This window comes from Schistocerca gregaria, chromosome 1 (genome assembly GCF_023897955.1).
Source record: "Schistocerca gregaria isolate iqSchGreg1 chromosome 1, iqSchGreg1.2, whole genome shotgun sequence".
Taxonomy (NCBI): Eukaryota; Metazoa; Arthropoda; class Insecta; order Orthoptera; family Acrididae; genus Schistocerca; species Schistocerca gregaria.
The window spans coordinates 256,880,798-256,907,550 of record NC_064920.1 but is presented as its reverse complement, the minus strand read 5'-3'; the positions used below and the strand labels follow the sequence as shown (position 1 = coordinate 256,907,550).

General features: G+C 40.9%; 1 protein-coding gene across 3 annotated transcripts in view; it reads left to right on the top strand.

The window, feature by feature from the left end:
• The window catches only part of LOC126345891 (uncharacterized), a 37,473-nt gene extending 11,716 nt beyond the window's left edge, over positions 1 to 25,757 (top strand). Inside the window, exons 1-3 of one of the 3 annotated variants that reach the window (XM_050002271.1) lie at positions 16,598 to 16,702; positions 22,385 to 22,620; positions 25,565 to 25,757. In XM_050002271.1, the coding sequence (XP_049858228.1) occupies positions 16,668 to 16,702; positions 22,385 to 22,620; positions 25,565 to 25,725 (432 nt within the window). In that variant the 5' untranslated portion in view covers positions 16,598 to 16,667 and the 3' untranslated portion in view covers positions 25,726 to 25,757. Of the gene's footprint in view, positions 1 to 16,597; positions 16,703 to 19,115; positions 19,205 to 22,384; positions 22,621 to 25,564 lie in introns of those variants that run through there. The other 2 variants (XM_050002358.1, XM_050002182.1) reach the window with 2 other exon arrangements.
• The last annotated feature ends 996 nt before the right edge of the window (positions 25,758 to 26,753 follow it).

Here is a 26,753-nt window from a genome sequence, read left to right as displayed (position 1 = left end):
CCGCCAAGAGGAAGAGCTCCTGCACCCTGCAGTCGGCCAAGCAGAGGTTTGCAGCGGATCGCCGTGCTGTGACGTCAGACGTCACGGTGCAACCTGTGAGGAAGGCGATGAGGATCTGACAACTCTGTATTTTCTGTGGCCAATAAACTGTTTTAACCAAATAATGTTTCTTTATTTCTATAGCCTCATCCCATATAACTTTTTCAGTACATAAACTACGGATTCAGTCCCCTTCCTTTCGGGACATCTGAATACAACCTCCTCCTGAAATTTGGGTAATAAACTACATGTAAATACTGCAGTGCTGCCAGGTACATTGTTTCTGCTTTGTTATAATAGCAAGTTTTGTATCAAATTTTACATATCACTATTTCGAACTCGTAAAGTTCGATGAAGAGCCTCCAAACTGCCGATCCCGCAAACAGGCAGTTCTGAGTTACCGAAAGAAGACCATATACTGTTCCTCCATTTCTGCTAAATTCAAAATTCATCCGTATTAATTTATATGTAAGTACACACCTGCAACATTACACATAATTATTGTACGTTAACTTGACAGCACACACAGTGAATAGAATATCTGCACAGATCTTTTCTTTACCATGCTTTGTTTGATGTCAAAAATCTAAATGTTTTGTCATCAGCATTCACTCGGGCTAAGTGGATTCTACAACAACCATATTATAATTAATTTCTCTTACCAAAAATGCATTTGTAATAGGGAATTCTTTATAGATTCATTTCGGTCTGCAGTGATAAATGTGAGTAAATTGCGGCAGTTGGTTCCGATAGTACGCTATCGCAGAATTGTCTCCAAATGGGTTATGTAAGTGTTGCTTATTAATGGCACTAACTGATCTCTAGTGAGGAAGTACCGAAAATCTGGCCAGTAAATATAAAAGAATACATTTACAATCAAATAGCACAAATAAACTACGTAAATATGGCAAGTCAATGTCCTTAGTTTTTTTGTTTTTTCAAGTAACCCTGGTAACTGGAATCGACAAAAGTTAGGGATGCTCGAGAAAAATCAAGAAAACACCCAAAACATCTACACAAAGACACAAAGGGGAACGAAAATCGTACATTTGGACCACAATGCCTCCTTGCTTCGGTTTGGTTCCCAACAAGAAAGCAGACACATATGGAAAGAACAGAAAATCTTCAGACCAAAATCTTTAACCAATCCGTAAAGGATAACTGGTAATGAATAAGATGCAAGTGTGAATACAAATGTTTTGCAGCCATTCCAAAAGAAGCCCGAAAATAACCTTCGTATATGCAACCGTAACAAAGGATAGTCACAACCCCACATTTGACAGACACACGAAACCTTCAACAGCTGACAGCATAATGAATGCAATCTCGAACCACCCACAGAATCACAAACAGGACGTCTTCAGGTAAATAATAAATTGACTCTGTAACATTCTTGTAAATATATTTCATTATGAAAAAAGAGCCACTACATAAGATAACATTTAAATCGATACAAAGAAACAGAAAAACAAACAAGATTAAACAAAGTAAATCACACCAACACAAACATGCAGATACACTGACATCACAGATACGAATAATGTTGAAACTAAAATGGGGTTCAGAATAGGTAATATAAAAACATACAAGGTATAAGCATCACATACACAAACTTAATAATTTATTCAATGTAGAAACGCAGAACTAGAAGAAGACATGGAAACAATATGAAATACACCAGCTTAGTTTCAGGACTGACAAACTGTTCATCGAAAAGACTGGCAGACACTGCCACAGTGCATAAGGAAAACACCAAGACATGAAAATACAATACAAGCCTCTTGTACCTTGAAGATCACTTTAACCAGGAATGTCATTGGGGAATCACAATAGAAAAGGATTTTACCATCCTATAAATCAGTAAGACATCTCACTTTTCAAGAAAGCCACGACATACACGAAGCAGTGACACACAGCTGGTTAGTCACTGGATAAATATCGGTAATAATACAGAAAGATAACTGTGGTCTAAGTAAACGGCCACCATAAAGAAATTTGTCTTTGAAAGAGGGAAATTTCACATTGAATATAAATTTACGTTTCAGGAAGACGCATAGTACAGATAAGAGATGAGAAGCTATTTAAATGTGGTGTTGCAAAAGAATTCGGAAGATTATATTGGTGGAGCAGGTAACTAATAATGATGCACTGGGTCGCACTGGGGAGAAAAGTTGATGGTATAAAAGAAGGGATCAATTGTTCAGACACATTCTGTGACAACAAAATGCACATATAGTAGTGAATGCAATGTATGAAAGAACCAGGGCTTGACTAAAGTAAGAAAGTTAAAGAGTAGGTTGCAGTAGTAATATTGAGAACAAATAAGAGTTCTATAAAACAGTTTTGAGGCTGAAAGCAACACTAATATGCATTCATCAACTCAGTCGCATATAATTTAGAATAAGTACGTGTATTTAATTGATGCAACGATACATCTAACATCATGACAAACTCTGTCACCCGGAATGTTCAGCTTGTTATTGTATCGAGGTATTACGTATGTCGACTGAAAAATGTGAAACGTACTTTTAAAAACGCATGAAAAAGTTCCTGCATTTGAAGCAAACGCATTAAACACATGGTTATGGTACTGGAATTGGCTTAACTGTAAGATGTTTCGTCGTGTAGTTTTAACTAATGGATATTCAGTGATTACCGAGTGAGGCGGCGCAGTGGTTTGCACACAGAAGGCGCATTCGGGAGGAAAGGCTTCAAACACGTGTCTGCCATCTAGATTTAGGTTTCTCGTGATTTATCTAAATCGCTCCAGGCAGATACTGGGATAGTTCCTTCGAAAGGGCACGGCCGATTTTCTTCTCCATCCTTGATATAATCCGAGCTTGTGCTGAAGTCTCTAATAACTACTATGTCGACGAAACGTTAAACAAATCTTCCTTCCTTCCTTATCCAGTGATTGCAGTCCTGTCGGAGTTACCTGAAAATTACTCCCATACCTAATGGTTCTGCTTATAACTTTGTGTTTCTTGTTGTTGTTGTTGGCATTCAATCTCGATAGCTAGCTAGCCTTTTTTTTTTAAAAAAAAGAATTAATTTTGACGGAATGAAAATACTGACAAAAAAAGAAAGGTTTCCTTTTGGCGACGACTAATAACAATTGAAACGTAAGTGACGTGACATTAAATTGTTTTTAGAAAAGGGAATATTCAGTATGAAGTAAAGAAAGCTGGGGCAAATTAAGTGCTTGTTCTGACAATCAATTACGTTCGTTAAGTTTCTATATAGTAGTTGAAAATTATGTACCAAATACGAAGATCATTGAATGCTACTTTAACGTTGCAGTAAGTGAACTTGAGAAAAGACGAAGGCAACTGCTAATCTAATTTCGCTTCCAGACTCATAACCCACTGTAAAACTTATTGACACTCAGGAAGCGAAAAGACTATAAAATAAAGTTGGCGAATTCGTGAAACTTAGTGAGTCCAAAATTATTGGCATCACCCTAACAACCAAGTAGAAACTATGAGAAAGAAAATAAAGGCAATAAGATTTAACTACTGCGATGAACATAGAATGCATGTGTTTTTATCACAACTACTGCTCATCGGGTTTCAAAACTAAACCAGACTTCGTCCGAAATGGTCTCAGAAGAGACTAAAGATACTGCCCGACCGCTGTGTCGGCCTGCAGGCGTCACTGGATGTGGATATATATGAGCGTGCGGTCAGCATACCACTCTCCAGAGCCGCTACTTCTCAGTCAGGTTGCTCAACACTTTGCCTCACAAGGGCTGAGTGCACCCCGCCTGCCAACAGCGCTCAGCAGACCAGAGGGTCACCCATAGAAGTGCTAGTCAAGCCCGACAGCGCTTAGCTTCGGTGATCTGAAGGGAGCCAGGGTTAGGAGTGCGGCAAGGCCGTTGGCTATCGGATTTCAAAATCTGAAATTCGTGAAAGGAAGGAATGTCCGTGAACTTGCCTACGAGACAGGGAAACGAGACAACTGGGTACGAATTCGCGCCCTGATTGACGACGACTGGCATAGCTAATAAGCCAGCTAAAACACACGACACGCAAAAAGTTAAAGAAAGATCAAACAACCTCAGGTGACGAGCTGAAATTCAGCACACAAGTGGGTTCCGACCTGAATTCCCTTCATTTCAGTGCACATGCACCTATTACGCGTGCGGTCTGGACTGTATAGAAGTATCAGCTCAGACTGTCATATTAACGCTCAGCCACAGAACAAAACTACCACGGCTCACAGACGGATGGTGTTCACAGCTTTCTGTATCAGATTACTTTTTTTTTAATGCAAAACACACACTCGTGGTCAGACAAAGCAAAACACATTGGACGACTAGAGATAGGGTTTTCATATCCACAGGACATGCACATTAGTATGTTCTACAGAAATGATTAGCATTTGAACCACTCAGGCCCGCGGGTTCAAGGGTAACACCGATATTACAATGCAACACCGCTTACAGGTAACATCTACGTGCAGCTCTGGTCCCTAGCAAGCGAAGGAATTGGATTAGTGTGACTTGAGCAGACGTATGCACGAACCCTACCGTCAAATTAATGAGTTTGAAAAAGGGTGTGTCATTGGCATGAGAGAATCCACCCAGGACGTGGCAGAATGGTTTACGGAAGGCCGTCGAGGACGGCGAGATGGGTCAGGTCACACCGCCCAGATCACCCCGAGAAGATCGACATTTCATCCGAATGGTATTGCAGGTGAGATCCGCGTCTTCTTCGGCTTTTCCGCAACAGTGGAAAAGTTTAACACATCGTACTCTATGAGGGGTGACAGTCCAACGCTGTTTATTACGGTATGGGCTACCTGTGCGTCGTCAACTTCTAGAGACACGTATCATGAATGTGCAGAGACATGCTACATGGCAATGGTGTATGGAAAGACGTCACTGGAGACAGTAATGGCTTCAGACAGTGTTTTCGGACGAACTCAGGTTGTGTTTGTTTGCTAATGATGGCCTCATTTTGGTTCGCCACAGACAGGGGAAGCGTTGTCACAAGGACTGCTTTTGCACAAGACATATAGCGCCAACTCAATGCTTTATGGTATGGGGTGCTATTGGGTACAACCAAAAATCACACCTGGTTCGTGTCCAGGGCACTGTGACCTGATTGAATGATATGCTGCAACCTGTAGCCACACCCCAGCAGAACACCTCAGACACCATTTTTCAGCAAGACAATGCATGCCCATCTGTTGTTGCACGAACACGTACCTTCTTGGTGTCACAGGATGTCAGCATTTTGCCCTCGCCCGTCAGATCAACAGACTCGCCGTCATTTGAAAACGTGTGGTATGTGGTGACACGACGGGTGCAGCGCTGTGACCCAATGCCAACCACCACAGATGAACTTTGGAACAATGTGAATGCAGCATGAATGGCTACATCATAGGATGCCTTTCGCATCTTATATGCGTCGCTGCCAGCTCGCGTGGAACAAGTTATCAGGGTTCTCTGCTGACCCTGGGCCTAGGAGGCAATAGGACATGTCGAATCAAGGTGAAAGAAATGCTAATCACTTCTGTAGAACGTACTAATGTACATGTCCTGTGAATATGAACGTCATATCTCTAGTCATACAAGGTGTTCTGTTTTTTTTCTGAAGGTGAGATGCGAATTACCGTACGTTGTAAATATTAACTAAACTTAGCGTCATCCGAGCACGTCGTGTCATTATGAGCCTGTAGGCGTCAGTGGAAGCGGATATGGAGGGGCGTACGGTCAGCACACGGCTCTCCCGGCCGTTGTCAGATTTCGTGGCTAAAGTCGCTACTTCTCAATCAAGTAGATCCTCTATTTGCCTCACAAGGGCTGAGTTCACCCAAATAGGCAACAGCATTCGGTAGCCCGAACGGTCACCCATCCAAATGTTAGTCCAGCCCGACAAGGCTTAACTTCGGTGATCTGACAGAAATCTGTGTTGCTACTGGCATCCAACCCTTATACTGTTAAATAATATAGCAGAATTTATTTATACACTTGTTTTATATAAAAGAAAAAAAAAACGCGGAATGTGTCAGGATAGCCGGCCGCGGTGGACTCGCGGTTCTAGGCGCGCAGTCCGGAACCGTGCGACTGCTACAGTCGCAGGTTCGAATCCTGCCTCGGGCATGGATGTGTGTGATGTCCTTAGGTTAGTTAGGTTTAAGTAGTTCTAAATTTCGAGACACGTTTTACTTAAGCTGTAAATCATGTAGATATCCAGATATGGTGCAGAAACAACCTTATTACAAGCCGTGGAATAAAGCACGAAGAACATTTGCATAGATACCAGAATGAAACAATTTTCCCATCCTTCATGCACTGATCAATATACTGCACTGACATTTATAAATCATTAAGACGCAAACAAATATTCTAAATTGAAAACACTTTTCCCCGCTTCATTTGCTACGATTTTCCTGGACAAACAGCTCTACATGACTCCGCAATGGTCCAATGAACTGGGAATGAAAATTGCAAGAAGATAAGTAAATGTTTAATTTACGTGGCTTATTTCATACCTTGTGTACACCCAGAAATGAAATGCTCGGTCGTGCTGTTCCTGTAATGTCAGTAAGTGGCGCTCCGTTACAAGATTGACTATTAGTATCCCTCCTCCTAAACGTATCAGTGAAAATCGTTACGTTAACGTAATATGCTTAGGTGGTATGATTGCTATATGAAAGATCGAAAAAATGAGATTTAATGGGCAACAGTGTAACGGTTCAGGAAGAGCATGATTTTATTGAAATTTAATTGTAAGCGTCCAGTTTGGCTGTGTATTTGTGTATGATGCAACATTTCTGGGAACCACAAAAATTAGCTAAAATGTTTCCAAATTGCTTAGCCCCTACATAGGCAAATCACATTTACTAAAAGGACAGTATACTGTTCCTCCATTTCTCCTGAATTCAGAGTTCACTCCCGTAATATTAGATGTAGAATTAAAGATACATCTCCAAAGTTACAGCTCATCACGACGACAGCACGTACCCTTGTACACTCCACACTCACTGGTTAATTACACGTATCGTCAATACCGCCTCTGCATTGCAGGCTTATATCATGTGGGTTCCGGAAAAGTAGCTCCAGAAAATGGGGTCCCAAGAACAATTAATGAAGTGTGATATGAAATCGAGGCTATACTCAAAACATTTCGATGAAGACATGCACAGTGAAACATGGAACACAAACATTACATAAATTTCAGAACAGTGTTTCCTTACTTTGAGATAGGTCTGAAAAAGAAAGCAGAATTCGCCGAGAAGCAATTGAGAAATCTTAGGATCAAAATCCGTAAGCAGTCCGTTCACACTGATACGTAAGGATTAGGACCAAACCATCCACATTACAATTTTACCGCCAATCTAAACGCCAGAGAACAAACTTAACATTCTGTAAACACCATTACAAAGAGCAATCACAACCACACTTTTAACATATACGGAAGACCGACAAAAGACGCCATACTGAATTGAACCTCAGACCACGTACAGACTCACTGATATGCCGCCTTCAGTACATGTTAGACTTAGTAATGTTTCCCTTAACACATAATTATCAAAACGAACTAGTCCCTACAAACACACTGCATTCAACATGGATTCGAAGAAACACTAAACACTGGAAGAAAAGCTTAGGAGAAACGAAACAAAAAAATCACAGAACACTGCAATGAAAAAGCCACACATGATGACGTACTGAAAGTACTTAAATGAGTTATAGTAACAGTTAAACGAGCAACATAATGGTACGAAACTGGAATACAATGACCTGCCACAATAGACTCACAATATAGGTACCATTTTAAGATGCGAGGTATAAATGTCGGGTACAAACTCGTAATTCGTTCCGGAACACATCTGAAAGCTAAACTAGACAGATAGCAACAGTATGAAATCTTCTGGCTCAGTTACAGGGACTGTGACCAAATCTACATCGTTGTCACTGATACGCTCTTCAATGTGGTGTTAAGAACGCAGAGCATATAAATACCGTACAAACCTTTCAATATTTTGCAGACCACCTTATGGAAGAATGCCAAAGTACATCAGCATTATAAAAATCAGTAAGAACTGGGATCTAACGTTTCAAGGAAACAACCATATTCACCGAGAACTAACACACATCTCGTTCGTAATCATATAAATGTTGGAAACTATACAGAGAATTAATTAAATCTGGCAGTGGTACTCTGGCAATACCACGAAAAGCGTTTCGAGAAAGGGAAATTTGTTAACATCTTATGACGATTAATAAAAGGTGGCCAAAATGAACAACATACAGAGAGATCACTCGTTTATTGTAAATAAAGAATACAGAGTAGAAAATTGTTGTGAAAAACAACGTATTGAACATTGTGTATATCAATAGTTCACAGGAAGTACCGGAAATGTTCACCATAAACATTGAGTTTATTCTAAAACGTCTTCCGACTGAATACGATTACAGCAACAAAAATCCGTCAACAAAGTACCTCTTGCTTTCAATTGCATACAGTTCCGAGCAAGCACGTGGTTTTCATCGATATTACGAAACACGTAAAAGTACTCTAAAAGTTCAGCTTTGAAAGAGCATTATTGTATGAGGTCCAATGTATTGTATACTGAAAAGTGTGGAAATTGTTGTTAAAAATCTTTGAAACAGTTCCTGCATTTAACGCAAATGTTTAAAAACGTATTTATGATGCTCGAATCGGTGTATCTGTAAGAAAGTTCGTCGTGTGGCTGAAGCACATAGATGTTCAGAGATTGCAGCTCTGTCTGAGCTTCCATGAGGTTTCGCCAGTAGTTTATTGTTCTGTCTGTAACATAATATTGTGTGCCAAAGTTGTTATTCAGGATCAATAGACAGAATACCGGTGCTAAAATTTATTCAAGATTCAACGAAATCCAGTAAAAATACTGGCAATCAGGTTTTTTTATGAAGCGATATCTAGCGGCAAGTGCAGTATACATTATGTGAGGTTACATTTATCCGAAAGGGAAACACTGTCTCAGAAAAAGAAAGCTTCAGCACGTTAACAGGACAGACAGCGTACATGTATTTTCATTGACTGTCCAAAGCCACCAGGCTATAGCTGTACGAGGTGTGTGACAGAGAGCTGACACTGCGAACGGTTGCTGCCTGCAGTTGGTTCACATGCGAAACGTAGTTCTACCTAAGTGAGGTTCTGAATAAACAAAACTAGCTATTTTGGAGTTCCGAAAATTCCCTTTTGTGTGAAGCGGAATCATTGTACTCCACCAAAGTTACAACAGAGGTATTATTGGCCCTTTATTCATACGCAAAAGGATCTCTAGTGAACAGTTTGTACCCACACAGCTAATGTTGGAAGATTGATCAGTTACCAAGTGGTTCATGGAACATGGGGCCAGACAACATCGCACTGAACAGGCGTTTCGCGTTCTTGGTGAATACGTCGGGAACGGATTATTGTAAATTTACAGGCGCATAGGTGGATTGGCCTCCGTGTTCGCCAGATCTGATCCTTGTGTTTACTTTCAGTAGGGTACTGTGAAAGATACTGTCTCCAGGAACCAACCCATCATGCTGAAAGTGTTTGAATCGATTTCCGTTGAGACATTGCATGGTGTTGTGCCAGATTTAATTATTCATTTGCGCCACCGCCGTGTGCCGCTGGTGGTTTCGGAAAGACTGTGATGTGATTGCAAAGACAGCTTGCAGAGGGCGAGTTTAATTATGCTCTTCGAGAGTGTACGAACTGCACAGCGTATAGCTCCATCTGGTAATAGCTTTTCGAACTATTTCGATTCTTTTGTGTAACTTCTGTATAAAGTTCTTGTATCTTCCACAATAAACATACATCTCGTTGAACTACATGAAATGTATTCGCAGTTGCGAATGTGGGCAACCGTTAGCTGTATAAAGATTGACGATGTATGGCCGTTTTGGTCTGGCTGTGAAGCGCTTACCATCAGAGTTAAAGTCCGGTTTCGAGTCCCGACCGAACCCAAATTTTCGTTGGAATTTCAATATATAGCTAATGGTTGTCACCATTCGCAAATGTGAATACATTTGTATGTCCGAACGGACACTGCATCGTACTTCTGAACAACACAGGTCCTGCAATATCATATTTTGTTGAACTAGTCTATCGAACTTCGCATTCGAGATATTTAATTTTGAAATCAAGTATTTCTTCGCTGGTCAGCCCGTATTTCCGAAAACCTTTCATCCTTACAATGCAGCACAATAGTGCTACAGATTTTACCACAACGTTCTCTCACTATCGGCAACCATTAAAATTAAACTCGTTCCGACTTCCTTAACAAAACAGGGAATCAGCGATCACAAAGCGGTTACTGCATCGATGATTGCAGCTGTAAATAGAAATATTAAAAAAGGTAGGAAGATTTTTCTGTTTAGCAAAAGTGACAAAAGCAGATTACAGAGTACCTGACGGCTCAACACAAAAGTTTTGTCTCAAGTACAGATACTGTTGAGGACCATTGGACAAAGTTCAAAACCATCGTACAATATGCGTTAGATGAGTATGTGCCAAGCACGACCTTAAGAGATGGAAAAGAGCCACCGTGATACAACAACCGAGTTAGAAAACTGCTGCGGAAGCAAAGGGAACTCCACAGCAAACATAAACATAGCGAAAGCCATGCAGACAAACAAAAATTACGCGAAGCGAAATGTAGTGTGAGGAGGGCTATGCGAGAGGCGTTCAATGAATTCCAAAGCAAATTTCTATGTACTGACTTGTCGGAAAATCCCAAGAAATTTTGGTCTTATGTCAAAGCGGTAGGTGGGTCAAAACAAAATGTCCAGACACTCTGTGACCAAAATGGTGCTGAAACAGAGGATGACAGACTAAAGGCCGAATTACTAAATGTCTTCTTCCAAAGCTGTTTCACAGAGGAAGGATGCACTGTAGTTCCTTCTCTAGATTGTCACACAGATGACAAAATGGAGCGTAGCGTTCCAAAGGATTGAAAACGGGCACAGGTCATCCCCGTTTTCAAGTAGGGACGTCGAACAGATGTGCAGAACTATAGACCTATATCTCTAACGTCTATCAGTTGTAGAATTTTGGAGCAAGTATGTTCGAGTGTAATAACTTTTCTGGAGACTAGAAATCTACTCTGTAGGAATCAGAATGGATTTCGAAAAAGACGATTGTGTGAAACCCAGCTCGCGCTATTCGTCCACGAGACTCAGAGAGCCATAGACACGGGTTCCAAGGTAGATGCGGTGTTTCTTGACTTCCGCAAGGCGTTCGATACAGTTCCCCACAGTCGTTTAATGAACAAAGTAAGAGCATATGAAACATCAGACTAATTGTGTGACTGGATTGAAGAGTTCCTAGATAACAGAACGCAGCATTTCATTCTCAATGGAGAGAAGTCTTCTGAAGTAAGAGTGATTTAGGGTGTGCCGCAGGGAAGTGTCATAGGACCGTTGCTATTCACAATATACATAAATGACCTGGTGGATGACATCGGAAGTTCACTGAGCCTTTTTGCAGATGATTCTGTGGTGTATCGAGAGGTTCTAACAATGGAAAATTGTACTGAAATGCAGGAGGATCTGCAGCTAATTGACGCATGGTGCAGGGAATGGCAATTGAATCTCAATATAGACAAGTGTAATGTGCTGCGAATACATAGAAAGATAGATCCCTTATCATTTAGCTACAATATAGCAGGTCAGCAACTGGAAGCAGTTAATTCCTTAAATTATCTGGGAGTAGGCATTAGGAGTGATTTAAAATGGAATGATCATATAAAGTCGATCGTCGGTGAAGCAGATGCCAGACTGAGATTCATTGGAAGAATCCTAAGGAAATGCAATCCGAAAGCAAAGGAAGAAGGTTACAGTACGCTTGTTCGCCCACTGCTTGAATACTGCTCAGCAGTGTGGGATCCGTACCAGATAGGGTTGATAGAAGAGATAGAGAAGATCCAACGGAGAGCAGCGTGCTATGTTACAGGATCATTTAGTAATCGCGAAAGCGTTTCGGAGATGATAGATAAACACCAGTGGAAGACTCTGCAGGAGAGACGCTCAGTACGGGCTTTTGTTAAGGTGAGGAGCTATTAGGCAGAACTGGGAAGAAAAGGAACTTGAAGCACAACTTGACTAAAAGAAGGGATCGGCTGATAGGACACATTATGAGATATCGATGGATCAGAGATGAACACTATAAGCAGGTTCAAAAGGATGTAGGATGCAGTAGCTGTTCAGAGATGAAGAGGCTTGCACAAGATAGAGTAGCATGAAGAGCTGCATCAAAATGAAATGTAGCACACATTTTGAAGCTAGGCAAGAAATGGTCACAATTAGTGTAGATAAACATTTTTGATTAGTAGCCATCGAAATAACATCCATATGACATTTATTCTTTGTGTGTTGCGCTCACCTTCTTCAACAAATTAACTGAAGTCACGGTAAGTCTCAGGTCTCAAAACTGAACAGAGTAACATGTGGAGACATGAGTATTTACACAGATGTTACGGCTGGAACTAGTAATAACTTCCCGAGCGTTGTACACTTTTAATGTGACACTAGTGATAAAGACTGCTACTAGGCAACCAGACAGTTGTACATCAGCCTCAGACCGTGTTCTTATAGATGCCGACAAGGAAAAGGGAATCTCTCCGAATGTAAAATATCACTTAAGACAGTGCGCCGAACACGGGGCATATCTTCATATTTACGGGCCTGAGGTTGGTACAAGGGGCACAGTAGTGTGTTCGTGATCCAGGGGTCACCAGTGGGTCTCATTATGTGCTGCCAGCATGTGCAAAGCTATATTCCATAATATTACTTAATCAGAGCAAATTGTTTGTTAATCACATGATACTATACAAATGGAAGTAACCGAATGAGGCACTACTAAGCCAGTGACCGTATTTTCGAGAGGGTGGAGCTTGCTCTATCCAGAAACCTGATTTAGGTTTCCTGTGGTTTTCCTAAATCATTTTAGTCAAATGCTAGGGTGGTTCCTCATCAAGGCCACTGCCGATGATCTGTTCTATCCTCATAGAAGCATATATATTTTGTTCGTATGCATACCTTGAGTTATTTATTTTCATTTTATTGTGATAAATCCTTCATCACTGAGATAATCCCTGGGTAAAAAAAAAAACAATCAAATCAAACGTGTCTGAGATATGAGCCTTAAAACCAACGAACGCTTGCTCTAATTGACAACACGAAAATATTAGGGAAGTTAAATCCGACTTATGGACCTACATGGCAACAGAGGACTCGCAGCCGGAAATGTTATTAACGCTTTCTACCACATTAAAAACTTGAACATATCAGATTAAATTTTGAATATAAGGGTTTACACCAAGGGCGAAAATGTATGTATGAAGTCAGCGAGAGAGGGAAAAAAGGCTGCCATCTTCCAATCTAAGACATAAATCGACAACACTACAGTTCAGTAATAAAATTTGACGTATGTGGCTACTGTAATGCTATCAGAGACGAAAATAATCGCAAGATCATTTGAATAGAATGGATACTTTCTTGAAGACAAGTTGAAAGGTGAACATCAACAAAAATATAACTGGGCTAATGGAATGTCATCTAATCAAATCATGTGATGTACAGTAGCAACAGGAAGAAAAGCATTTCTGACTAAGCGATATTTGTTTAACACAAAGATATACGATAATGTTAGGAAATCTTTTTGAAGGTAATTGTCTAGAGACTAGCCTTGTACGGAGGTGAAACGTAGACGATAAGTAGTACAGACAAGAAAAGAAGTCTCTGAAATGTGCTGCTGCAGAAGAATGGTGAAGACTGGGGCGGATAAATGATGAATGATACTCATTCGAAACGGAGAGAAAAGAAATTTATGACACAAGGAGAGTAAAAGAACGGGTATGTCGAAGGGACACAACCTTACTCATAAGGAAAAAGTCATTTCGGTAGTCGAGCGAAGTGAGCGTGAGGATTAAGTTTATGTATGAAGATCAAGCGGGTTTAAACAGACGTAGGATGCGTCATTTATACAGAGGTGCAGAGTCTTTGTTGAGCATAGATTAGAACTGCATCGAACCAGGGTTTGGACTGAAGATCACCACCACTAGTGCCAACGACAATGACGACGACGATGACTACAACAACAACAAAAACAACAACGACAACATTAAGAACAAAACACAGGGCTGACATTTACAACTGAAACATACACACCAGAACATCCCAGTCATACCGACTATAATTATGGTTGTAGCTTGTTGTAAACGTGGATTACACGAAGAAACTGAATAACTAAAGAGAAAATTCAGGCATGTTGCATACCTAATGCTCTTTGCTTAATTTTCGAATACATTTGTGAATTATTCAGCAGCAAGTAGTACGACGACACGAAGGAGTACGTTAATGCACTCGTAATGGAGGATACACTACTTCCGTCGACGAAAGGCCTCATAATGTCCGAAACAGTGTGTATAAACTTGGAATCTTCGTCCACCTTATGTGAAATGTCAAAATGATTCCTAGAAGCGAAATCTGCACACATAATCGCGTGCCTGGGGACCCTTGATTGTAGTGTTATTAAACTCAGAAATAGTTTAAAGTACCCACTTCTGGTAAAAATAAACGGCCGCCCGGTCCTTCCTCATTGCAGTTTCCATAGTTGACGTGCGAGGCATGATGAAAAACTAATGTTTAACAGCGGTTTTCAGAGTTTACTCTGCCTAAGTAACAATAACGAAATGTGCGTAATATATGCTGTGGACTCAGATATCAGGATACGCTACAGATAAAAATAACAAACCCTTATTTCACATTCATTATTGTTGATTTCGCCAAACGACAACCAAATCGGTAATTTCTGCCCTAACATAGACTTCATCCTACGATACAGATCACCACAACAAAGTAGCTGTATTTAGTTCGAGGTTGTTTCTCTTAAATACAAAGCAATGAAAGCGAAGTGAACGAAGGGGCGGGGTGGGGGGGGGGGGGGTGGGGGGTAGGGACCTTCAGTTGATAACTAAATCATTAAAGTGGGATCACTGTCTCGGATTGGAATGAAATCGGTCATACCCTCTTATCGGTTTCATCCTAGCTTTTGGGGGTTGGGGTTGTTCGAGGGAACGGACCAAACGCCGAGGTCACCGGTCTCATCGGATTAGGGAAGGATGGGGAAGGAAGTCGGCCGTGTCCTTTCAGAAGAACCATCCCGGAAATCGCATGGAGCGATTTAGGGAAATCACGGAAAACCTAAACCAGGATGGCCCAACGCGGGATTGAACCGTCGTCCTCCCTAATGAGGGTCCGGTATGCTAACCACTGCGCCACCTCGCTCTGTCCCTGGCATTTGCTTTAAGCGATTTATGCAGAGAATGCCCTGATAAAGATGCGAGCATCCGACTTCTCAAATGCGTTAAGTAAAATGTCTACGAAATTAAAGTTATATCATCCTCCTGAATACTCTTTTGCGTAAATCCCCTTACGTTAAATAATTACCGGAATGACACGGTCAATACCTAACAAAATTCTTCACATCTTGTTCCAGCTAACATTCCATGTCTAAGAGTAGACTCACATCAAGAATCACTAATAATGTTATATAGTATATTGCTGCAAAACACTACATATTTTTACAAGATCAGACAACAGTTCAAAATAACAGAAAGAAGAAGAAAGATAACAAGCTTATCCAATTAATTTCATGTTTCCGGGACTTCAGCACAATAACATCTAGACAGCTAAGACCTTTGTACTAGAACTCCTAGTAATTAAATAAATTATCATGAGCATCAAACTTGTCGGGCACCGTATACTACATTTCATCACAAGGTCTGTTGCCAGGCCTACTTTTAAGAAGCTAGGAGTGGGGGCCAGCTACACCTGAAACATGTCCTACTAACAATGAACTTTTAGAATTTCCTTCACACCAATGTGACTAACGCAATTACTAATCGTGTGTAAATCTGCGTTTATATCTACACCGCTAGAAATTCTTGCCTGAAATTCCTAGCAATATAAAAGCTGCATTCCATATACGTCGAGGTTTTTATATTGAGGAAATATACATGAAATGCTGGCTGGGAACAGTTGGCCATTATCACTTTTGCTTTCGGGTGTAACACACGAAATTTTTATGTGACGATTCCGTGATGGAAAGTTAACATATGGGGCTGTTCACAAGCACTTCCAACAAAATCTGCCATTACAATCACTGTAAACTACCGTAAAAGACTTATTCAGCTCCTTGCGATATCTTTTCAGCCGGTTCTGCCGCAATTTTGATGCATAAACCCCTCATGTGTTTCTAGAAACATTAATTAGTACATAAGACAACACATCTTGAAGTGATGAGTCCCAATAATTTCGAAATTCTGGATCGCTACACTATCTTCAGCACAATTAATGGAATGACTGAAGGACTCACACTTTAATGTAGACATCACTACTCGTTTACCTACGGCAGCCACTAGTGTGGGAAGTGGCAGTACTGTCTACAGTGCGATGACGTCACCAAACACGACGCTAGTATAAGAGGTCACTCAGCGGCAGAGTTCGCCATTTGCTCGTTGACTGTGCAGTGCACCAGTAGTAGTCGAGTGTCGCTATGGAGCCATTCTACTCCTTGCTGTGTGTCGTGGGACTGTCGAGTCTTTCTTCAAGCCTTGAAGCCTTGGATATCGTAGGGATGCTGCCACCAGAGGTAGCCGTGATGATTCTCAGGTACGTTTTTCTCGAAGTGCTTCACCTGCCGATAATTATACGTATAGCATTCTGGGCAGAGTGTGTTACCCTGTTCGTTGTGACTAATACGTGTCGTGGTCGATCACCTAAATTAACGTTATATGTAACCAATTTTGCCGTATTGTGTAAAGTGTTGGTTATAAAAATCAGATTTGCAATTCTAAATATTTGTAATATATAATGGCTAAGTCTACGACAAGTATTTGGACGCATATAAACTACGAAAAATGCGGGAGGGAGAAGGGTGCTCACTCGCCACTGCCATTAATCCTTAGTCTGAATTAATTTGTTCCTACCTTGCGGTAGAGATTTTCAGTAGCATGGTTCATGGAAATTTTATTCGGGAGTAACCTCGTAAGTTAGTTTTGTCTCAAACGTTAGGCAGAATTAAGGTGTGGCTGATATTGACTGTATATCATCGAGACATTGAACTTGAATTTTCTTCAACGATATGTGCTGTTACACTAACTAGAATTAAACCATGTGGCTATTAATTCACAAGAGCTATGAATTTTTAATTTTGGTAGCGACTGAAAGGAAATATTTGCGTTCAACGTATTTTCTTTCGTTGCCTTTTTGATTGCTGGGATAATATGGACCCCTGCACGCCGTCCTATGGATTTTGCGAAGCAAAATAGTTTGAACTAAACAACCAAACTGTAGAAAGTATTGCTTATGGATGGATAATATGGCTTGCTTTAGTTGTTAGAGGGTGGGCATTCTGAAACGTTTTCTCTATCGTATTGATATGTGGTAAAACAGTTATATTCATAGTAATCTGACGCTTTGCAGCAGACATGGTTTTAATCTTACTAATGGAAGTCGAGAAAATCTCAGTAGGGAGTATTGTGCATTCTGCACATTGTATTCAGATGATTCACTACTGAAGACACTTTTTTTTCTCGATATACGTTTAGTCCAATGTTTAGAAATAGCAAGTATGTGTAGTAAGGTACATCGTTGTTCAGGTACACGCAGAAAGACTCGGCAGTTATGTTTTCTATAGTTTATGGATGATCTTGATTCGTTTAGGAGAGAGAGCTTTATGGGAGAAACTGCTGTTGTGCACCGGTTTCTTGCCCTTGTGAAAAGTAGTGACATACACGAAAGATTCGATGTAATATGGAACAGAGGAATCTGAATTGTTTATCGTAATTTTCTAATATAACTGCTAGTGTTACTTCAGTTCCTAACCGCGTTTCCAAATTAATTTTCCGGGTCTAGATGACATGTTTTTTCCGCGGGATATTTGCATTATGTCACGTAACATTACGTTACTATGGTCTTCAGTCAGTAGCTGTTGAGCAAGTTGTGTACCCTTGCCTTTCGGCTGGACCAAGCTCTGTGTTCTTATTTGTGGTACCGTGAGATATGAAATTTCTTATTGTACTATTTGTATATCAACTGTCCTTGTAGAAACATGTTCATTTGTTTGGAATTATATCAAGCTTAGTAAATTTCCTAGCTCAAATTCTAAGGTTATTTTTTCGATCATGCTGTGTAGACGTCAGACAAGGAGCTGTGGTGTTACATTTTGTCACTGTTGGTGTGCGTGTATTCCCTCTTTTTAATTATTTCGTGTGGAATGACTTGGTTATTGGAATACACAGCGTACATCACAATACGACATAAGCAGTGGTTACATATTGTATGCGTGCATACATTGACTGCGTCAGCACTGTGGCCTCACCTATTTTGGTGTACTTTCAGCGTACCTTCACCATAGTTACCCAATTAATGACTACGTTCTCACACAATCGAGGCGCAGAGAACCATACAGATCTAAACTACACGGTTCATCGATTCTGAGATGGTAGCATGTATGCGTGCTGCTGATATTTGGTGAACCAGCTTTGTCTACATCTGTAACAGAACACTGTATATGCGAACATCCACGAAAGGCTGTCTCAGCAATTTCTCGGATATTCATATCTATATGAGCACAAAGCATAGTTTTCCTGCCCTGTGCTCCTCAACTTTTACCTACGGGTGAAAACATAATTTAGTGTCTTACATCATGTCCGTAGTAGTAATACATCATGAGTTGATTTTTATCCGAACATCAAGCCACAAAATGTGCTGAATCTGAATACTGAGGACCGTGAAATGTTGGAATAGATCGTAATTGCGTATGTGGCGCATTTAGTATTTTTTTCTTGTTGGGGTTCTGTTGTTGGTAGCTTCTATATTTGTGTGACGCAAGGCTGAGAAAAAAAAAAATTAAAATGTTGCCTCGTGAACTGGTATTGGGTTCTGCTGGGACTGACTTGCCGACGAGAGTGACATTCTTATCCCGTTACAAATAACTAACATAAACTGTACCCATATGTTAAAGGCTTCTGCTGGTGGGCATTTTCAGACGCAGCGCCAGGAAGCTGGAACACTTTCAGCTCAGGTGACCGGTGGGAGTGCTGTTGTTCGCATTCTTGTCTGTGGGTCACCACCGCCAAAGATGTTGGCAAGCTTGGAGTATTCCTTACGGTATGTAAAAAGCCTCGTCTGTTTATATAACTGACAACGTCCCCGTATTTTCCTTGGTTTGTTAGAGTACCCTTATCCTTTTGATAAAAAAGGCTGTGTGTGGGCATACGTTGCATTTTCTCTTGTAATTTTACACTGTTAATTATTACTGGATTCTCAGAGTCCTCCGCTATTCTCAGGCTTTGTTTCATGTTTCCGAAATTCACAGAGATTTCTGCATCACGTGGTGATTAAGATCTAGTTTCGTGTTCGAGATTTAGTACCAAAGTAATTACATTAACGCTACGCCAGTGGTGTCATATTTAAATTTTAGTTCCTTAAATACTTACTGATTTTCGCTCAAATCACGTTAAATTTCTTTTATTTGTGCTCATTGAGTTAGTAGATTGCAAAACTTGTATTAAAATTAGCTGTTATTGTTGCTAGAAGTGTTATGAGATTCAAGTAATGTGTAATTCTGTTGTATCCATGTGTTCGTGTATGTTCAGTACGAGGGAATGTAAGGTTTTGGCCGTTATCTCGATTGTTAGTTCCCGTTGTGAGACTGTTTTGCAGAGCATCCCACATTTGACTTGCCAACACTTAAATTTTATCTTGTGAAAACCATATTTCTTGAATGAAAACCTCTTCCGCGTCGCAATCTTCTATCGAAGGGCGCTGTATGTTGACGAGGAATATCCGAGGCTATACAACTGAATGTTCAGCCACAGAGTCTTAGTCTACGTTATACAGAACCACAAAGTGGTGAGGAAACCTGTATTCGCAGTTCAGAGGCTAATGTAAACATTGCACTCCTTATGTAATGTTTCACTCGAAAACTGGCTATATTACGATTTTTTTCTCCCCGTAACTCTTGAATGTTCTTAAAGGTATTTATTTTTCTGCGAGAAACATTCCTTAAATGTATTCGCATCATTAATGATAGGTTCATTTGCATAGTGCCACTACCTGCAAACTGCGTTGACGTTGAAACTTCTATCTACCGGACCTGGACTGTAATCCGGAGTCGAGACGAGCTTGGGAACACAGTTTCTCACAGGAAGTTTCAAAGCGGCACACTCCAGTGCAGATTGAAACTTCATTGTTTGTATACACTGGTAGATCAGAACGTTGCTATGGGTATACAAAAGTGCCGGCTTTATTTGCGAATTTCGCCGTTGTGTTGTAGTCATCCTTCGTTGATACTGCTCTATCAGTACATGATGTGTGCGCGAAAGTGCAGTCTTTATAGGCAGATTTTACCATCGTGTTTTAGGCAGAAACAGCTTCCAGAAACTATATTTTTCCAAATTCCCATTTAGTCTTCAGGTTCTCATAGTCGACATCGCTTCATAAAACGTTTAGTGTTTGCACAGTGAACAGTGACAGGACACGAATTTAAAAATGAAGTGGAACGTACTGCAGGTTTAGTGCATGTTGAACGAAACTTTTAAAAAATATTGGACGTCAGTAGCCCAAACAAGAATAAACCACTACTGCACACTTGTGTGGTGCTCTATCGGATTACTCAGTTATGAGCAAAGATGAATCCTCGAAATAATGTCTACACAAGTAAGTTGTTCGAATTTACAGACTTCGATTGTGGAGTGATAGTTGAAGCTGCACTCATGAGGCATTCCATTTTCGGAAACGTTATGGAATTCAGTATTCAGAGATAGACAGTGTCAAGTGTCTCCCGAGAACATCAAATTTCAGGCATTAGGTCTCACCACGGATAACACAGTGAGCGACTGCCTTCACTTAACGACCGATAGCATCGGAATTTGCGTGGAGTTACGAGTAGTAACATACAAACACTGCTTTTAATAACGGCAAAAATCAGTGTGGGAGATAGGGCGAACGCATCCATTGGTGTAGGGCGTCGAAATTTAGCTTCAATGAGTTTGGAAACAGACGACCGACACGGGTGTCTTAGCTAACAACGTATCAGCCGCAGCTCCTCTCCTCGGTGCGTGACCGTTTCTCTTGGACGCTAGACGACTGTAAAACATTGGCCTGGTCAGATGAGCCCCGAATTAAGTTGGTAAGAGCTGATGGTAGGATTAGCATATTGCGTAGACACCACAAAGCAATGAAACTAGGTTGTCAACAACGCTTTTTGCAAGCTGGTGGTGGCTGCATAATGATGTCTGCTGTTTTTACATAGAATGGATGTTTGGGTGCTTGGAGACCACTTGCAGACATTAATAGACGTTATGTTACCAAACTACGATGGAATTTCTATGGATGACAGTCCACGTCAGTTCACAAAAAATGGTTCTGACTACTATTGGACTTAACATCTGTGGTCATCAGTCCTCTAGAACTTAGAACTACTTAAACCTAACTAACGTAAGGGCATCACACACATCCATGCCCGAGGCAGGATTCAAAGCTGCGACCGTAGCGATCACGCGGATCCAGACTGAAGCGCCTAGAACGGCACGGCCACACCGGCCGGCCAGTTGTTCACAAGAACATTATGGATTATTCGAGCGAATTATTTGCCACTCGGATCGCCCGACGTGAATCCTAGTGAACATTTGTGGGTCATAATCGAGAACTCAGTTTGTGCACAAAATCTCGCACCGGCAACACTTCAGCAATATGAACGACTAGAGATCATGGCTCAATATTTCTGTAGGGACTTCGAAGGACTCGTTGAGGGCGCAATATGGTGAGTTGCTTCACTACACCAGGCACATGGTATGATGGGTGACTTTTGGCACCTCAGTGGAGGCCGGCTGTTTACATTGGGTCTCTGAAATAAAAAGCCGAGAAACTTCGGCTCCACCACGATCTAGCAATGTCGGTACTACGACACGTATCACACATGGAACGGCCTCTGTAATTTTTCCAATATTTGGGTCATATACACTTGGGTGTTATGGTCGAAACGTTAGTTTCGCTGAAAAGTTTTATAAGAAAAATTGTCGTTTACTGAGATTGTAATGTTGAAATGAAATGTCGTGTGACGAGGGCCTTTCGTCGGGTAGACCGTTCGCCTGGTGCAAGTCTTTGAATTTGACGCCACTTCGGCGACTTGCGCGTCGTAGACGATATATCTGATGGTTAAGAAATCGCAAACAGGTGAATTCGGAAGAGCTTTGAGAATAATTTATCAAGTGCTGGATATCATGTGCTTATCTACCAGAGATTGATAAGTTTTTAGTGTTAACAGCTGGTACTCTTACTTTGCAGGAATCTGGACGGCCCGTCGCTGTTGGCAGCAACTGGAGTCAGCTCCCGCTGGCTGAGCCTCGTCCAGTCGGACTGTGCGCTGGCGCGCAGACTCAGCAGACAAAGGAAAATAAAGAGGCGCCTCCGCGAGGCCCGGGTGTTCGCCGCCGTCTGCCAACCGCTGAGGACGCCGGGCGCCGTGCACAAACCGCTCGCAGACCGAAACGGCCGATTCGCCACCACAAGACCTGACATTGGTGAGTACCAGACGCGTCCCAGTAAAATTCGTGTAACCTCTGAAGCTTGTTGTTTAGACATCTTCTGTCGTAGTTGGTGGTGTTACCTAACGATGTAAGTAGCTGAAAATGAAACTCTGAAAATTATCTAAATCTTGTAAAAATACTGTGACTGAATGAAAACTAACTCCTACAAATTTGATAAGTTCAGTTCAATTAACTGCCACTGAAACCTGGTTCTTAGTTCTGAAATGCTCTATATTTAGCACATTTGCCCAAGTGTTCACTTTGAATTAATAGTTCCGTACCGTCATTACAAGTAGCAGCGGTCCGCATCAATTCCATACTTGAGCAGAAATAAATCTTCGAACACGAGAATTGTGAATCCGGAAGATGCGAGAAAAACGATAAGTACCTGAAACTTAATACCGTGCATTCCCAAAATCATTGGTTAACAGTTCCAAACGATTTGTCACGTTGTCTGTTAACAATTCGTCCATAATCGGATGCATTTATCTTAATTACAAAATTGTCAAGATGTTTTACAACGATAGTATATTATCGCGATTGCGTCCGATATGTACCGACTGCCCAAAAGCTCAGAGCGTCGTCTTCTTAAATCACCACAGTTCTTTCTTAATTTTAAAATTGCAGTCAATAAGATCTCTCTATTTTCGAGAGTGCCCAGCGCTCTTTTGCAGTTGTCTGTGGTATGTTACTGATGATTGTAGGCCTTAGCGAAGCGTATCATTACATAAACTAAAGGGTACTCATATTTTCAAAATACTTCATAGCTTCTTGACACACAGAATTAACATGAAATCAAAATTATTCGGGAGACATGAAACTGGAAAGGGGATAGCTTAGTGGTTCGACATTAAAAACAACAAATGTACGTGCTGCAGAGTATTTATGGTAGGACGAAAGAAATTACAGCACTTCTCATCGCTGGAAATTGCATATCTTAATTGCAGCTGTTATTTCTTTGTAGTTTCTTGGAATTGATGTAGGAAGGTTACAGTTATCAACGTTATCTACAGCCATTACGACAGTTATAGTCTTATTTCGATAACAACTCTTCTCTCAGCGATATATGTGGCCACAGTGCCGTGAGATGCGGTCCCCGCAAATGCGGGAAGGTCATCGGGAGACTGGTGTACTGTCCTTCCTTTTGGATTCACTGAACCCACATTGACGGTGCATGTCGATCAACGTTTCACCAATCAACAGCGACCTATGATCTTTCGATACCGCCCGTCGGCTTTGAGACGTGACGTAGTACTCTTGTAGTGGCGACCTCATTTACGTTATTTGTTACCGGATTTACGCCGCTAATCAGTTGAAGATTACCTTCGATTGTCCTAGAAAGGAGCGAAAATAGTGACTGCAATATACGTGAACGTGGAATTCTTTTTAAATAATTTTCATTTTAAACATAAAATTTTTGTCCGGTGTGCTACTTATTTTTAGAGACCGAGGCTCATTTTCACGTTACAGTGATGTTAACCTATCTGTCATGTATTTCAACACTGCGTTGTAATAGTTAGGGCTATTATTGGCTATGTGAATTGTTACGGCCATTTAGATATTTGTACTGCTATGATTTTGGCTTGCTATCAACATCTTACTTACATAAGTCAGGCGGTGCTTTCGTTACTATTTATAGCTGACTCTCTCTAATCACTTTTTCTAGACTTCGAGTGCAACCACTGAACAGTGTTCCTCTGATGGCTTCATTTTGTACATTTTTCTATTATTGTGCTGTTGGGGTTAATTTACAGTTTTGTTGTCCCTGTGCAGAACCTCCATTCTGGTTCTCAACTATAGGTATAGTGAGTTGTCCGAGCTAGTTAGTTTCCAAACAAGATACGCCTTCTTTCGGCATTTCCTCAGTGGAGTGATTTCCAGTGCGTAGGAGTGGAGATATGTAAGTGAGGGTTACAAATCGAACCGCTTTTCCTCTGTAGCGTCAAAATATCCCTAAACAATTGTGATAGTTTGCTTAGCAGTCTATATGTTCGAAATGTGTTGACGCAATAGCGCATTTCCTCCATCCGTGACACAGTAGTAAGAAGCCGGTGTTTCAGTAGTCTCCTTGTGCACAACTGGCGTTCACTGACAAGAAGCAGATACCTTTTTCACCCCGTTTCTTCTTCGTGGAAGAGAGTGTAAACGAACAGTGTCCTCGTCTCATGACTGATGGCTGTTTAGATAAGTTCATCGTAATGCCTGTGCGATGTTGTAGCTGGTGACTGTGAACCATGTGTTGTATCGTTGCCTGTTTCGCCTCCAATTCATGAACGATTGTGTACATTAAACCGCTGGGCAGCTCCAATTCTAATTTCCTGTGAACATATAACTCCGTCCAAAACAATGCACTATGTTAGGTATATGATTAAGGGCTTTACCAGTTAGGTGGCATGGGCAGCCAAATGAAAGTAGTCCACGTGGGAAAGTAATGAGTGATCAGCAAGGATCGGATATACGCGAATATGTTCGAGGATAAACGGATCGAAGCTTTCACCAGAAACATTTACATCGTAATCTACGAGAATTTTGAGCTGTCGTCTGCACTGGATGTCAGGACGTCAGAAGGATAGTATTTGCCTTACACTGTAATCAGAGCTGGAATTCCATTGTCACGTTTATCTTAGAGGTTCTAGACATAATTTTGAAGCTGGCTTTAATTGTGATTAATTCTTGTCAACATTATAAAGCGCAAACTTCAAATTGTGCCAAAGAGCAGCAGAAGTATAATGGCCTCAAAAAATATTTTGTAACGATAAGCGAAAGTTCAGGTCATGTTCTTAGTATTCAGCTTCTTATGAACACCGATGTCGGTAATATTTGAACATTAATAATGTATCGTCGTAACCATTGTGTGTGTAATGATGCGTAGTTTTAGGGTTAGAAAAGCAGTGTCTTAAGATGCGCTCGCTGATTCACACATTCTGTGCTGTTTCAGGTGGTGTGCAGTTGCTGGCCGCGCCGCTGGGCGTCCACAAGGCCGCCAAGAGGAAGAGCTCCTGCACCCTGCAGTCGGCTAAGCTGAGGTTTGCAGCGGATAGCCGTGTTGTGACGTCAGACGTCACGGTGCAGCCTGTGAGGAAGGCGATGAGGATCTGACAACTCTGCATTCTCTGTGGCCAATAAACTGTCTTAACAAAATAATGTTTATTTCTATAGCCTCATCCCATATAACTTCTTCGTTAAACAAGTTACAGATCCTGTGTAATAATGTTTCCTTTTTTTCGGGACATCTGATAGCAACTAATCTGAATGCAACCGCCTCCTGCAGTTTTGGTAATAACCTACATGTAAATACTGCAGGTACATTGTTTTTGATGTGTTATAACGGCGGTTTGTATGTAAAGTATTTTAAACGTAACTATTTCGAATACCTACAGTTCGGTGAAACGCCTCCTAAATGCTGCTCCCCCAAACAGGTAGTTCTGAGTTGCCGAAAGAAGACCACTTTTCTTCCATTCCTGCTGAATTCAGAATTCATTCCGTATCATTTTATATGTAAATACACACCTCCAACTCTTCACATCACAAGAATCGTACTCTCACATGTCAACACACACGAAGTGATTTACACATTTCGTAAATAGCGTATCTGCACCGATCTTTCCTTTCATTGCTTTGTTTGACGTCAAGCAATTTAAATTTGTCTTGTCATGTGTATGAACTCAGGCTAAGTGGATTCAGCAACAACCATACTACAGTGTAATTTCTCTTACCAAAATTCATTTCTGACAGGGAATTCCTTGTAGATTCAGTTCGGTCTTCAGTGACAAATATAATTAAATGGCGGCAGTTGGCTCCGATAGTAGGTTATTGCAGAATTCTAGTCTCCAAACTTGTTACGTAAGTTTTACTTGTTAACGGTATTAACACTGACCTCTAGATTGAATGTGACCAGTAAATATCAACAGAAGAATACAACATTTGCAATCAAATAGCACAAATATACTAAGTAAATATGACAGTCAAGTAGGTCAATGTGTTCAGAATTTTGGTCAAATAGCTTTGGTAACTAGAATCCACAGAAGAGCCAAGAAATCCCAATAAAGGGAATCAAGAACACCCAAAATATCTACACCAAGATACACATAGTCAAACAGGAAACCAAAGTCTTGCGTAAATTTTTA